The 14763-nt window shown below is 49.5% G+C and overlaps 1 protein-coding gene and 1 pseudogene across 1 annotated transcript in view; both read left to right on the top strand.

The window, feature by feature from the left end:
• The first annotated feature begins 6907 nt into the window (after nucleotides 1-6907).
• Nucleotides 6908-7377, top strand: LOC119036444 (40S ribosomal protein S10-like; annotated as a pseudogene).
• Nucleotides 7378-14072: 6695 nt separating this feature from the next.
• The window catches only part of FBXO3 (F-box protein 3), a 35448-nt gene continuing 34757 nt past the window's right edge, over nucleotides 14073-14763 (top strand). The window contains exon 1 of the mRNA XM_037128241.2: nucleotides 14073-14229. Coding sequence (XP_036984136.2) covers nucleotides 14126-14229 — 104 coding nt within the window. The 5' untranslated portion in view covers nucleotides 14073-14125. The remainder of the gene's footprint in view (nucleotides 14230-14763) is intronic.

Raw genomic sequence — 14763 nt, 5'->3', positions numbered from 1 at the left:
TGTCCCCCCTACCCTAGGGCCACTGTCCTTTGCTTCCCATGCCTCTTTGTGAACCGGTAACTCTATAGGGGACTTTTTTATTAGAAAAAATTATTCAGAACCCCTGGTGTCTAACAGCATTCCAGCTCTGTTAACTAAATGGCTGCAGGGACAGGTGGGCATTTTCTCCTTAGGCTGCATAAAGGGGGGGTGAGATTCTTTAGTGATGAGTTATTGTTTTTTTTTTTTTTAAGCCACAAATTTCAGAGTTGACTGTGGCTTACTTCAAGGGGAGGTAATCGTACAAGGGCAGGGGTGGTTTTCAAATAGTCTCACCCTACTCATTTTTAACTGATTGCTTTACCTCCAGACTACCTTATATAAGCACTTTATAATTCTGGAGACAAGCCCTAGGCCAGGTATGTACGCTGCAGATGTTTTCTCCCGCCCCTAACGTGCCTTTTCATTGTCTTAATGGCATTTGTGGTAGAGCAGAAATTTTTAATTTTGATGAAGTCAGATTTGTCAACCTTTTCTTTTATAGTTCACACTTTTTATTCCTCCACAAGAAATCTTTGCTGCCTAAAGTTTGAACCAATTTCTCCTGTTTCCTTTGAGCAGTTTCATAGTTTTAATTTTTACATTTAGTCCCGGGACTCATTTTAAGTCACCTTTTGTGTACCATGTGAGGTGAGAGTTGAGTTCACGTCTTTTTCCCCCCCACTGGATATACCATGTGACCAGCACAGTCCGGGGAACAGCATCGTTTTCCCAACTCCCTTGGCGCTTTAAATGAAAACCAATAGTTCATACACAAATATGGGCCAGTTTCTAGACTACTATTCCATTGACTTCTATTAAATCTACATATCCTTAAACCTACTGCATTACTCTATATTTAGAGCGTCTTAAAATCAGGCAGATTGCATTCTTCAGCTTTGTTCTTTTCGAACAATTGTTGGCTATTCCATGACCTTTGAATTTCTGCGTAGATTTTAGCATCAGCCTACCAAGTTCTACAACAAAAAGAAGCCTGCTGGGGGTTTGGCTGGGACGTGCTGAGCGTGTGACTCCGCCCCCGGGGGGAGGCCCCCTGAGGACGCTGAGTCTTCCAGTGAGTCAGCCGCCGCCCCTCCACTGGTTTTCCCTCGGCACTGCCTTGTCGTTTCTGGGGAACATGGTCTTCACATTAAAATTGCCCTGAGTATCTGTCGTCTTTTAGATGCTGCTGTAAATGATATTTTTACATTTGCTTGTCCAATTTTTCATGGCTAGTGTATAGAAGTATAACTGATTTTTGTATATTGACACTGAATCTTGTGACTTAGCTAAGTTCACTGGATGGTGTAGTCGGTTTTCTTTGAAAGATTCCTTAGAATTCTCCATAGGCTCGATCAGATCCCCTGCAGACAGAGTTTTGCTCCTGGCCTCCCCGTCTGTGTGCAGTTTTGCAGCAGCCGAGACCTCCAGCACAGTGTCCCGTGAACTGGACAGACCTCTGTCTTCCCCAGGTTTCCATCCTGAGGGGGAAAGCCCACCTTTCCTGAGGGTTATGCTACATCTCAGCCCCAAATGCTCCCTCATTTTCCCTCGTAGGAACACACACATGCCCCTAAAATCTTGCATGAAGTTTAGTGGGTTGACCCCCTGGAGGCCATATGTGTACCTTACTTGATTCCACGGACCCCGATTTAATAAATCCTTGACCTAGATCAGCGCCTCCCTACAGGAACCAGAGGAAGGTGGAAGCGGACTTGTAGCTGCCATGAGAGAAATGGAGAACAGAATTATGACTAATCCCTTCCAACTGTGAGTCTAGCGCAGGTGGACGTCTGCACCCGTTCTGTGCGGGTTACAGGGATGACCGTGCATGGGCCAGAGCCACGTTGAGGACAGGTGAAATCTGAAAGACCAAGGGACCAGATCTCCCCTAAGAGAGAGCTATGACGCCACCTTGAGAAGGTGACCTTTACCAGAGGCTGCCAAACCTTCCTAACTGACAGAGGGTAGATGCCAAAGGGACGCATCTGGAATCTGCGAATGCACCAGCTGGTTTGTTGGCAGCGAGCGTCCCAGGGCGCGCATAGGACGGCGGTGTCAGCAGAGACGTAAACCCGAGTTATCCACACGGATCTCGGATTGATCTCGTGGCTCCCTCGGGCTTTACCAGGGCTGGTGTTCTCATCTCCTACCACTGCCCGTGTTCCAGTGCGAGAAAACAGCCACTTCTTTAGAGAAACAGGCCCGGTGATTCCTAAAAGCCTTTCTAGTTTTCTGGATTTAATAATGTTCTTCACTAGTGGTTCTCAACTCCGTGTACCTGAGAAACGTAAAAGACCAGCAACACCTGTGCCCCATTCCCAGGGATACAAAACCCAATTGACGTGAGGCGGAGACCACAAGCCGATTTTATCAAACCAGTTCGTCAGATGATTCTAATATGCAGGCAGGATTGGGACCCTCAGATCACGTTTGGCAAAGGAGCCGCCGATTGAATGGACCTGGTCGAGGTCAGATAGACAAAAATTATGGTCTCGTGCTGCCCTCTGGTGGTCATGTTGCTTACTACAGGCAGGTCTCCGCATCTGAGCGTTTCAACCGGGGCAGGAAATTTTAATTAAGGAGAAGCAAAGAGGAAGAGGAAGGATAAAGAGAAGAAGTGAAGAGGAAGGACGAGGATGAGGAGACCTGGCTTCTCCATGATCGAAGGGAACAAAGGCTCACAGGCATTTCCCTCCTCATATTCCCCTACAACAAATGAAATGCCCCCAGAGACTGGGTCCTGGGGGAAGTCACATATCTCAGCCTTAAGTGTGAAAAACCTCTCTGAACCCACAGCCTGGGCCCTGCAAGGGGACTTCAGAACGAAAAAGGTTTAGAGGAGCTCCTGAGAAAGCAAAGCCGGGTGAAGACTTGAGGTGCTGTGAGCGCTCAGTGTTAGTTTTATCCTTTTACCAGTCACTGTAACTCTGCACAAGATCACTTTCCCGAGCAGTGGTGCCCCTGCCCACCTCGGTGCCATCTGAGCTCCAAACGTGTGTGTGTGGGCAAAAGGCTGTGTCAGAAGTGCTGGAACTTCCACAGGCTCCAGACTGTCCAAACCTAGGCCTGGTCGATGTGGACCAGGGCTTCTCAAACCCCATTGTGTGAAAGGACCAGGAATTATTCTACACATAAAACACCAGTTTTTAAAAGTATCGCTTTATCACCATTATGCAATGTACATAATATTTACAAGAAAATGTAGAAATTGAGGTAAGCCCTCTTAATTGTTCAGAAAGCACTGAGACATGACTTGTCCGAGATCACGCTTCTCCTATCAAAGCAAAAACTAACATCTGAATCTTCTGGTCCGGAGTCAAGTGTCATGATCGTCTGTCCCATGTGCTTGTGCAACGTCACCCTCTCCTTCGGGAGCAGGAACGACAGTGACAAAACAGAAAACAAAGTACTCGAGGTCAGGGGTCATGTCTGTTTATCGCTTTCTCCAGGGTACCATACAGCCATGTATTTCCTACCACTTAATAAATGTTTGTTGAATGACTTGCAACTGATTACAATTCAATAAATACTTGCTGAGTGACCTACAATTAAATAGGCAGCACATGGGGCACATTTACATCATTGCCTTCATTTTGTACTAATAACAATGTCACCATTACCGTTATTGTCGGAGCTGTACACAGTTAACATATAAGGTGAAGACAGAGGGTGTCATTTTCTCTCATTTGGGGGTCAAAGGAACACAAGGCAGTATTTCTTGAAACCTGTAGAAAGAAGCGTTCCCTGGGGACCTAACTGGAAAACTGTTCATTTGGGGGGGGTTATAAACAATTGTCTTTTTGGTCAAGTGTATTTTCAGAGGGTGGATACTGACCCCTGAATTTTGCCCAGCTGATGCAATTCCCAGAATAATGTCACTAATACGGGCAAGAAGGAAAGGGACACCGGGATCCATGGTATTTCCATGGTCGGCTTTCACGTCCTCCCCAGGAGTAGGTGCTGATCGGTTCCTTTCTTTTCTCTCCCTTTTTTACATTGAACAGTCCAGAGGTACATGAACCTAGGGATCGATGACCTGGAAGACATAAAAAAGGAAGGCGGTTACATCTAAGGAGCAGCCCCAAAGCTGCCTGATCAACATTCTTCGAAAATAGGCTCTTCAGCCAAATGGTCTTTCACTGTGGCTCAGGCCTGGCCTAGGAATAAAGTAGACAAAACTCCTACCGTATATAAATCTCTTGATTTAGCATTGTCTTATTTTTACTGTTGAAGACCTCTACCTGCTAAAAGCTTAAGTGAAGCAGTATGTAATATGAATCAAATACAAAGTCATAATCTTGAGGGTAATTACTGACCCTTATTTGACTTCCTGAACCCCATTTTAAGAAAGCCTTATCTAAGATGAGCCCCTACCTTGGAGAAGAAGGAGACAAAAGTGGGAAGTCAGTCTCCTGGGAGAGAAGAAGGAAGCAAGGGGATCCCTGGCCTACCAAGAGGTAAGGCCGAACCCTCCCAGGTGAGGACCAGTGCAGTAGTACAACGGCTGGGGGAGCCGGGTCTCCCCTGGGGAAGGAGGGAGTTATAATGCCACGAGGGGACAGCGGAGCTTTCGGGAGCTGCAGAAGCTCCTGGGTTTTTTTTCCTTGGTAAGAGGAATACAATTACTTTAATGATTCAATGTAATTAAGTTTTAGGAGTACTGGTAATTCTTGCCCGTGCTCTTGGTCCAGTGAACATAGAAGTCACCAGCAGGGGGCACTGTGAATGTATTCCGTGCAGACATTCCGGGACCCAAGATCAAGATCAGGCTTGACAATTACACTGTCTAACAAAGACCAGACTGCGTACTGCTCCTAACAGCTTCCTGAACTCTGGTCTCCAGCAAATCCGTGAAATTCGGAGCCTCTTCTGTGGAAGGGAGGTGGGGCGGGGCTGGGAGTGGGGTGGGGTTGGCCAGGAGGAAGAGATCAGGGACTAAATCCCAGTTCTGGTCCTGATTCCTGGCGGTCCAAGTCTCCGTAATTCTCCCAGAGCCATTCCTGTTTTCCCATTGGACAATAGGCCTGTTGGGGTTTTTGCCTCAAGAAGTAGCTTAGTCCACACCAGGTTTTCCTACCAGCCATCAGCTTGGCAGCCAGTCTGACAGCTGCTGTAACCTCCTCCTCTACCGCTGCCGGCTGCGTTTCCACCCTTTTCCTCCAGCCACCAGTCCCCTTTTTGCTGGCCACGAGCAGCCTCGCTATCAGGTTTTCCTTTCTCTAGCGAATCTACCTCTTCTTTCAATGGCCCACTCGCTTTGGGGCGCCAGGGGCTGGCAGAGTCCCTGCAACCCTCCACTCCCCTCCCGGGTCCAGAGCAGACTCCACAAGCTGCCACATCCCTCAACTCCGGCCGCCTCACCCACTCCTGGGCTTGGGGACCCGAGATCCTGGCCACCAGTCTCCAGCCCTTCCCGGGACCTAAGAAATGTTCCCCACCCCTACGGTGGCCCAATTTAACATGACCACTTACTTCTAAAAATTAGAGACAAGGTGGACATGTGCCTTTGTGCGTGGAACCATAATGCAGGAGGACAAGGACACATGTCCCACCAGGGCCACACACAAGCACAAGAATCCCTGGGGACACCGGGGAGCGGAGGAGGCAGAGCCCCTCCCCAGCCCCCACTTCCCGACACAGAGGTGTGTCCAGGGGAGGGCTACACACACGTACAAACGAGTCCCTTATCAGGTATGCATTTCGCAAATATTTCCTCCCATTATACGGGTTTTTTTTTACTTTTTTAAAATAAGATCTAGGAAAGCACAAGAGTTTTCAATTTCGATGAAGTCTAATTTGTCTACTTTTTTCCTCGTCACTCGTGGTTTTAGTGTCTCACCTCAGAATCCGCTGGGAAGGTCACGGAGATTTACCTGTGTATTTTCTTCTGAGAGTTGTATGTTTTTTGCTCTGTTTACATAGTTGACCCACTGGGAGTTAATTTTTTTATGTGGTGTGATGTTAGCAAAAGTCCCAGCTTCGTCCATTTGTGTGGGACTAGCCAGCTGTCCCAGCACTGCTGGTTGAAAATATTATTCCGTCTCAACATCCTTGTTGAAACCCCATTGACTTAAGTGAATGGGATTCTTTCTAGACTCTCAGTTTTATTCCATTAATCTGGGTACTTCTCCTAATGCTGCCCACCTCACTTTTGCATCAAAGTCATGCTTCCTCCAGGTGTCTCCCAGCCTGCGACCCACCGTGTCAGAGTATTAGTGCCGCCAGTCCTGTGGGTCTCCGATCCTGGACTTCTCTAAGGGACAGCTTTGGCTGCAGTGTTCTGCACTGGCCGGGGAGACATTCTCAGAGCTGTGGTCCGGTCTGAGATTCTCCCGCCTGATCCTGCTTCCTTCGCCTTCTCTCCTCCCAGCATCAGAACCGCACGAAGGCCCGAAGGCTCTCTCTGCCTCCTCTCACTCCTTCCCCTTTTTGTTCCTCACAAGCCCTGCCTGGCCCCCTCCATCAGTACATTTCTCACCAATTGAATCCTCTCTTGGCATTTGTTTCTTGGGTGACCCTAACTGTATAAAGGTTTGTTTGTATCAATCTTGGAGCCCTCTGCCCTACAGCCGAGAATAAGACCTGGCCTGGCCGGGCAGCCTGGTGAGAACGTCACCCGATGCACCAAGGTTGTGGGTTTAATTCCCAGCTCAGGGCACACACAAGAATCAACCAATGAGTGAATAAGGAAATGGAATGACAAATCTATCTGTCTCTCTTTCCCTCTCTCTCTAAAATCAAACACCTGAAGTTTAGCCAATCATTTAGCATGTCTAGTGAATAAATCAGTGCAAAAAGAAATCCATGTTTCTCTCTTTCTCATCTTCGCTCTCTCAAATAAATTTTAACCTTTCCAGCTCCCACCCCAGACATAGCAGTTGTTGCAATGTTGATGCCCAGGAAGAACCGGATTGCCATTTTTGAACTCCTTTTTAAGGAGGAAGTGATGGTGGCCAAGAAAAATGCGCACATGCCTAGACACCCTGAGCCAGCACGAGAACGTGCATAACCTTACCATCATGAAGGCCATGCGGCCTCAAACCAGGAGGCAGGCTCTGTGAAGGAATAGTTTACCTGGAGACACTTCTACTGGTACCTTACCAATGAGGGCGCCCAGTATGTCCGCGATTACCTCCACCTGCCCCCAGAGATGTGCCTGCCACTTTGAGCCAAGGCCCAAGGGTCTGGAGGGTGAGCAAGTTGCAAGACTTACAGGAGGGGAAGCTGACAGACACCCACAGACAGACCGTGAGTCCCCTGGTGCCGACAAGGAAGCTGAGGCCCCAGGCTGGGTCAGCAACTGAATTCCAGTTTAGAGGCAGATTTGGTTGTGGACGTGATCCAGCACCTCAGTGAAGTCAGAGGAATTATTTTGTGTTGAATGAACTTGTGTCGGAAAATAAAATAAAATAAAATAAAATAAAATTTAAAAATTAACAACAACAGCAACAACAAAAAATAACACTTGAAGTTTAGCCAGTTGTTTAGCATGTCTAGTGCTGTGGGTCCCAGCAGTTTGTGGCTATGACCTCCGTGGGATTCGGAGGTCCACGTGGGACATCATGGAAGCAAGCTGTTTCATGAGTGAGCTGAGGTCTAACAGTCCGTGGGTCTGCTCCCGGAGCTGGCTAAGGTGTCAGGGGCCAGGCTCAGGGCTTGGCCGGAGGTACATTCCCCTATCTCGGGAACACGTGCTGCGTGTTTCTGTTCAGACGGCTCAGGACCCGATGCAAGGTCGGAGTGTCAGGTGCCATTCTCCTTTCAGTGACATTCTCTTTCCCAGAACGGGCTGGTTTCAGGCTTGGCAACAGAGGGCAGTCCTTACAGGCTTGGCTGACAAGAAATCAGAATCTCATTTCCAAAGTCTTGAATCTGCCTCGAGAGTGAACGCTGATGTCTGTACGTCTGTAACTCCATGGGTCTGACGCAGATGGGGGTGGGGGTGGGTGGGTTCCAGGAGTGTAAAGCTGATAGGAAAATTCCTATGTCTGAAGAAGGTTGTCTCCAAATTAGGGCAAAGTTTGGGCCTCCATTCCTATCACTAGCTGGTGGCTGCACAGGAAACCCCCGGAAGGTCACGCGAATGGCAGCGTCATTGCTTCTTTTGCCTTGTGCAGCTTTATTGAGACCTAATAGGTATACAAAAATGACACGTATTTAATGCACACATTTCGAGGAGTTTGGCCAGATACCTACTCTCACAATGCCATGACCACAGTCAAGGTGAGAAGCACACCTGTCACCTCCCAAAACTCCCAAGCCCATCACCCACCTATGGACCCGTGGCCAGCTTTTCCCGGACGGGTCCCAGTGAGAGTCATGCACCACCCTTGGTGCTCATGTCATGAATCTAGTGGCAGGTCTGTCCCCATGAAGCAGTTCTCACTATGCTGGCATTAGTTCCCTCAGAGGTGATGTCCTCCTGGGGAGACTGTGACAGCCCCGTGGGCCTGGGGAGATGAAGGCAAATGACACCAATCAGGGTCCTCTAAGGGGCAGACGAGACTTCCAAAGGGACGCACCTGAACAGGATTCAGTGAGGAGATTACTTACAGAGCTGCGAGCCCCAGGAGGGACCCCACAAGCATGGTGAGGTGCCCAGGGATTAGCACCAGAGGGGAGCCGCGTCCCACGTTAAAGGGCAGTGAGAGGGAGGTGCGTCACCTGAGCTGGACCAGCCGAAGGTCTGGAAGAGGGTGCCGACAGCAACGGATCCCGAAGAGAAACAGCCACAGTCGAACCCCCAGCTGGTGGTGACTAGATGCTATTTTCTCTTTGCTCCGCCTTCCCCAAACTCCTACAATGGCTTTCCATGGGCTGAGCCCATCTGGAAGCCAGGAGACACAGCTCATAGCCTCCTGGGGCACAGGGCAGAGCCTAGGGCACTGACTGACCTTTCCCTTCCTCCTGGAGAGGATTCCCACCCCCCACCCCCCAAAATAGCATTGACCCACCCTGCATACCGAATGTCACTAGTTCAGCCATGGTTGTGGTGTCTGTCACATACTGCAGGAAAAACAGTGTGCAAACTGACTAGTTCAGTCCTCAAAAGGACACCGTAAGGCTCCAGACACTAGGGCTTCCCTGGCCCCGCAGGCTGACGAACTGGTGGATGGCGCCCTGGCCTGCATGATGTTTTGCATGAGAGCACTGCAGTTTTCTCTGCCCTTGGTAGGAGACATTGTTTCCATGCTGCAATTTGGGCATCATTGCATTATCATTTTAGAAGTCACCAATGCTTTAAATGTGTCCAATTGGCAGGCCTGCTCTCCATGAGTCCAGAAGGTTCATGTCAGTTATATAGACTGCAAGAAAACAAGAAGCAGGTTCCAAACAAAACAACAGACATGTGGTTAGCAAATTAGGGGATATTATAAGTCTCATCTAAGGGAGAAGCAGGGGACCACATCCCAGAACCTAGTTTTAATGACTAGGAACTGTACCTTTAAATCTCCTATCTGTTCCCGGCTTCTCATCAGCCATGGGTTTGTCTGTGGGTTTGCTCCACAGGAACAGCTAAATCCATCGCAGATTTTTGCATCAACCCAGCAGCCCGGCTGCCATTCTGTGCTGCTTTGACAGCCCCTAATCTTCACACATCCCTATAATTTTCTTCTCCCTGCTTTCAGCCATAAATTAGAAGCATTCCCCCTGGATTTTCCTGGGCCCTGCAGAGGTCAGCCTCCTTCTGGGTGACGCACTTCTCTGGGGAAGTTGCTTTCTGGCAGTCCCCCAGCTGTGCCAGCCCCTCATCTCCAGGGCTCCCAGATGCCCAGGCTGCTGCAGCACGACCAGGACTTGCCTTGTCTAGCCCGGGCCCACCTGTGACCTGACAGGACTCCCCTGAGAATCTCCCAAGAATGTCTCCTGCCCCTGGAGTCCCAACTGGGCAAGGCCACTGCCAAAGACAGTATAAGACAAAGTGGAATGTGACCTTCCTGCACCTACCACCAGCACTGCCATTCAGTATAAATACAAAATGTTGGGGTCAGGATGGGGGGGGGGGCCTGATACAAGCAGAGAAGGAGGAGAGTGCACAGAACCCCTCTCCCCTACCTCACTCCCCTTCCCTGCTCACAGCTCCAGCTCCTGTCCTCCCACTGAGAGGCTGGGCAAGAGACTGGACACATCCCAGAAAGAGCTCAGCAGAGAGGGCCCCTAAGTGACAGCCTTCACACAGGGGGCGGGGCCTGGCTAAGGGGGCGGGGCACGGCGAAATCACCAGTCTGCAGGAGCCTCCGGAGCTCAGTATGTGTTGCCTGCCTATCCTGCCTCCCAGCAAACTCAGATGTGCCAAGGCAGCGAGTTGCTATATCATGAAAATGAGACTTGAGGGCCACATGGATTTGTCTGTCCCCTGAACGGTTCGCAGTTGTATCCCTCACCTTCTAAAGAGTAACTGTTTCAAAGCAGAAGCTACCCTATGTTCACCTTGATTCCTTCCAGCCCCTAGCGCAGGCCTTGCACGGGATAAGATATGAATAAATGTCTGAGGGATTTACCGCAATAGCTGATGGCAACCTCAAAGCCCATGAAGGTACGATATGATGGCTTAGAGACAGGGCACTGTGTGCCAAGGGCTGCTCACCACATTCCCAGGTGACACTGGGCTTTAAAGAGAACAAGTAAGTATATTTATCTCTTAGGCATCATTCATCTCTATTCCTGAGAGAACAGTGAAACCTTTTGTTTTAAAATGCCACATAAAAGCCCTGGCTGGCATAGCTCAGTGGATTGAGCGCGGACCTGCAAACCAAAGGATCACGATTTGATTCCCAGTCAGGGCACATGCCTGGGTTGCGGGCCAGTTCCCAGCAGGGGACGCACGAGAGGCAACCATACATTGATGTTTCTCTCTCTCCTTCCCTTCCCCTCTAAAGATAAATAAATAAAATCTTTGGGAAAGAAAAAGAAAGTTAAAAAAAAATGCCACATAACAACTCTCCAAACCTTGTGCTTTCTGATCTACCATAAGAATAATAATGACAAGCAAATACTATTTCAATTAAATCGTTCTATGTCCCTTAGAGACTAGCTTCCAAAACAATTAGCAGACTTGGAGGGACTGTACCTCCCTCCCAGGCACACAGACTCTGGTGCCCTTGCCCTCAACCTCAGCCCAAAGGACCCAAACAGATAAGACCTGGCTCCCTCTTCCTACCCCTTTCCGACCATTATTAGGCAAATGGAGGGGGTTGTTAATAGGAGACCACAGACCAGGAAAGGCTTTCCTAGGTCCTGCCACCCTCATTACTCCCCCAGCCTCCTCTACCTGCTTCCTACCGTGTTTGGAAGGAGAATGGAGGCTGGGTTGAGACCACCTCCCCAGGAAGACATGGGCTATAGCAGAGAGGGCTGGCAGCAGATGGCACCTGCCAAGGTGGGACATAGCAGAGGCTGGCAGCCTAGGAAAGAGGGGCTGGGGAGGATGGCAGGAACCCTGAGTCCAGCCACATGGAAGAAACAAGTCCTCTACCTGAGCGTCTCTTCTGGCCTTGTGTGTGTGTGGGGGGGGCAGGTGATGGGGGCGAATCACCATTTAAAAAGATAAAAACATGTATTTAGGTACATGGTTTTTCTGTTGGCCTTAGGCTCCAATATGGTTTGTACAGCACCGTGAGATACTGGGTTTTGGGGTTTTTTTTTAATTTAGGATGTTGATATTTTGTTCATTATTAATTTTTTCAGCATTACTTTTGATTTCTTAACGTATTGCGTTAAAATAGTATTTGTCTTGATTGTTAAAGGGTTTTTTTTTTTTTTGGCACGCCCCTCTCCTTACATTTTGTGCCCAAGTAAGTGCCTCTTTAGCCTCGTCTTAACCTTGACCATGACAGTCGAGTAACTTCCCACTTTCAGTTTTCTCATTAGGCCATGACTGGACCAAGCCCAGAGGAAAGGAAAATGCAATAGGATAGCAGAAGCAAATGCAGGGGACTTGACCCTTTCACCAGCTTTTGAATTTAAAACAAATAGCCCATCTGAGGAAAAAGTGGAGACAAACATGAATGAGGAGCAAGTGCTTCTCCGTCTTCATCCATTCAACCTGAATTTCAACTTCGTGCTTGTTGAATGCCAGGCTAGGCCCTGGGGTTATGAGGACAAAAAAATACTGAGAGTTTAGTCTGGTGAGTAATATAAGCAGGGAACAAATGACCTAAATCCAGTTCAATAAATGTGTTAAATATGCGCATAAACAGTTAGAGTGCAGAGATGTAAGCAGAGGGCTTTGTTTTAGGTTTTTTGGGGGGTGTCTCATTTGTATCCATGGGGTTTTAATTTATGGAGATGACTGAGTGATGACATGGCAAAGCCCAGGCTATCGAAAGATCTGTCCATCACTTAACATTTCTCTGAGGAAGGCGCACAACACACCACGTGGGGCTGCAGTAGAAACATTAAGTTTTGATCAGGAGGCAGAAGCAGGAGCAAGGGGCAAATTTAGGCCGGAGCCTTTATGGGAGGGTTCCACTGGGAAGGCAGGGCACGGCAGGGCAAAGAGCTTAGAATCTGCCAGTTTCAACAATGCATGGCCGGCTTTGGGCTGCCAGGGCAATCTCTAGTTGTCTGGTGCCTGTCCCTGGGATGATGGAGAGCAGGGGGAGTATTAGCTTTGTGTGCAAGCATTAGGCAAAGGGGGTGGTTGCTTCCTAGCTTCAGGAATTAACTAACCCTGGAGGGCGGTCTCATCCCAGTCAGCTCGACTTTTAGGATGTCAAAATTGTAAGATACGTAAAGTAAACATGGTTAATACTGTCCTGTGGAGGGAGGTGGAAGGGGTTATTAGTCTTAGACCAAATCATAAAGCATTAATGGTGTGGTGAACTGAGGAAATGGAGCAGAGCATTTTGGAGGTGGGGATCATTTCACTTTTACAAATAATTGGGAGGAAACTTTCTCCAGGATAAGGAAGAGTTTGGAAAGCATAGAGCAGGATGGATGTATGGGCTTGGAAAGTTAACGTTTATTGAATATCTAGTTTCATTACCATCCATAAACCACCTTAGGGGGAAGAATGGTTTTTAGAGATGAATAAACAGGCTCATAGAATTTAGGCATTCTTAACTAGTCCACCATCTGGTAAATGACAGATGTGAATGGAGTCCCCAAAGCTCCTTACACCACACTGCCTTTGAAAAAGCAAAGAAGAAGAAACCAGGTAAAATAAGTAATGTATTCTTTAGTTCACAATCCATGACACTTCTCCCACTTCCACTTTAATACTACCTTGACGAAGCTGAAAAGTGGCCATCCTCATGCCTCATTTACCGCCCCCCCCCCTGCGGGGTGGTGTGGTAGGAGATATTCAGCTCACCCCTTCACACCTGGGTGCTTAACTCTCCGAGATTAAACCTTGGCAAAAAAACAAAAACTCATTCACTATAGACTTTACATTGCCCCAACAGGTCGAAAAATAACCACGACGACCAAGTGACAGTGGCTGACACTTAGATTCAGTCCCTGTATACCTTTTTACTTGGGGTTAAAATTATGCCCAGCATAATCATTTCCCCAGTTTGACAGAAGAGCCGGTGCCTGTGGCTGATTCCCAGCTCTGCCCCTACTTAGTGCAACGTGGCTCAGAGCCACCTAGCTGTATGCAAGGGACAAGCATGAAAAGGGAACCTGAAGGGTTTCTAGGTAGGAAAACGAAGAGAAGCAGTGGATTTGGAGGTCAAGAGTAGAGAAGATTCAACTAGAGATTTGGGGCCAGGCTCCGAGGATACCCGGTCTAAAATTTCTCACGAGGGGCTGGAAGGTGAAGATTTAGGAGCAAAGACTGAAAGGGTGCCTGGGCTGGGTGGGCAAGCTTAGGGACCGGAACAGGACGAGAGAGATCCAGCGATCTTCGGTATTGCGCGTGGGCACCCAGCTGAGCTCGTGCATCTGGCAGAGCGGGAATTCAACAAGCAGACCAGACCGCTTCTACCGCTCTAGCTCAAGGCCACGGGGCGGTGGGCGGAGCCTTTTCCAGGAGCCGCCCCCTAGGCCCGCCCTGTGGGTGGGGCTTACCCTCAGCGGTTACATAACAAACCTGTGCGAGTCGCTAAGAAGCCGCTCGGGTGCTGGCGGCGGGGGCGGGGCCTGCACCGGGCCTGGCAAGATGGCGGCAATGGACCCTGAGTCTGCGCCTCTGACCCTAGAATCGCTGCCCACCGATCCCCTGCTCCTGATCTTATCCTTCTTGGACTACCGGGACCTAATCAAGTAATGGGACTACGCGCTTTCAAGGGGTGGGGTCCCGGGGGCGGGAGGAGATGGTGAGGCAGGAGGGATGGAGGCCAGGCTCGCGGACTGGACCCGGACCTTCGCGTGAACCAGAAGGTGATATCAGGGCCTCCCTTCTGCAGAGTCACCCAGGGGTCGGGGCGAGACAGGAGCGGTAAAGGCCTTGAGATCTTCTGACCGGGGCCCAGGCCCGAGAAACGATGGGAGCCCTCTCCCAGGCCTCGGAGAGGCTCATTTCCGGGAGGGGAGGTACTGCTTCCCGCCAATCCCCGCACCCCAACAGCCCCCCTCCCTGGTCTCCGCCCGAAGTGGCCCAGCCCTGGCCTCTTTGGAAAGCCCTTTTCTGGCCCAAGGGCTCTTGTCTGCTTAGGCCCGGGGCCTACGGAGTGGAGCGCCAGAATAGGCAAGTGGGGCGCAGCGGAAGAGAAGGAGCCAGGCGACCCCCTGACCCCCAGGTGCGACTTCTGAGGCATCATGATATCTTGCAGGGCACACTTTAAGGCTGGAAAACTG

This window comes from Artibeus jamaicensis, unplaced genomic scaffold (genome assembly GCF_021234435.1).
Source record: "Artibeus jamaicensis isolate MK-2021 breed Jamaican fruit bat unplaced genomic scaffold, CSHL_Jam_final contig_797, whole genome shotgun sequence".
NCBI classification, from domain to species: Eukaryota; Metazoa; Chordata; class Mammalia; order Chiroptera; family Phyllostomidae; genus Artibeus; species Artibeus jamaicensis.
This window is presented reverse-complemented; position numbering and strand designations above follow the sequence as displayed.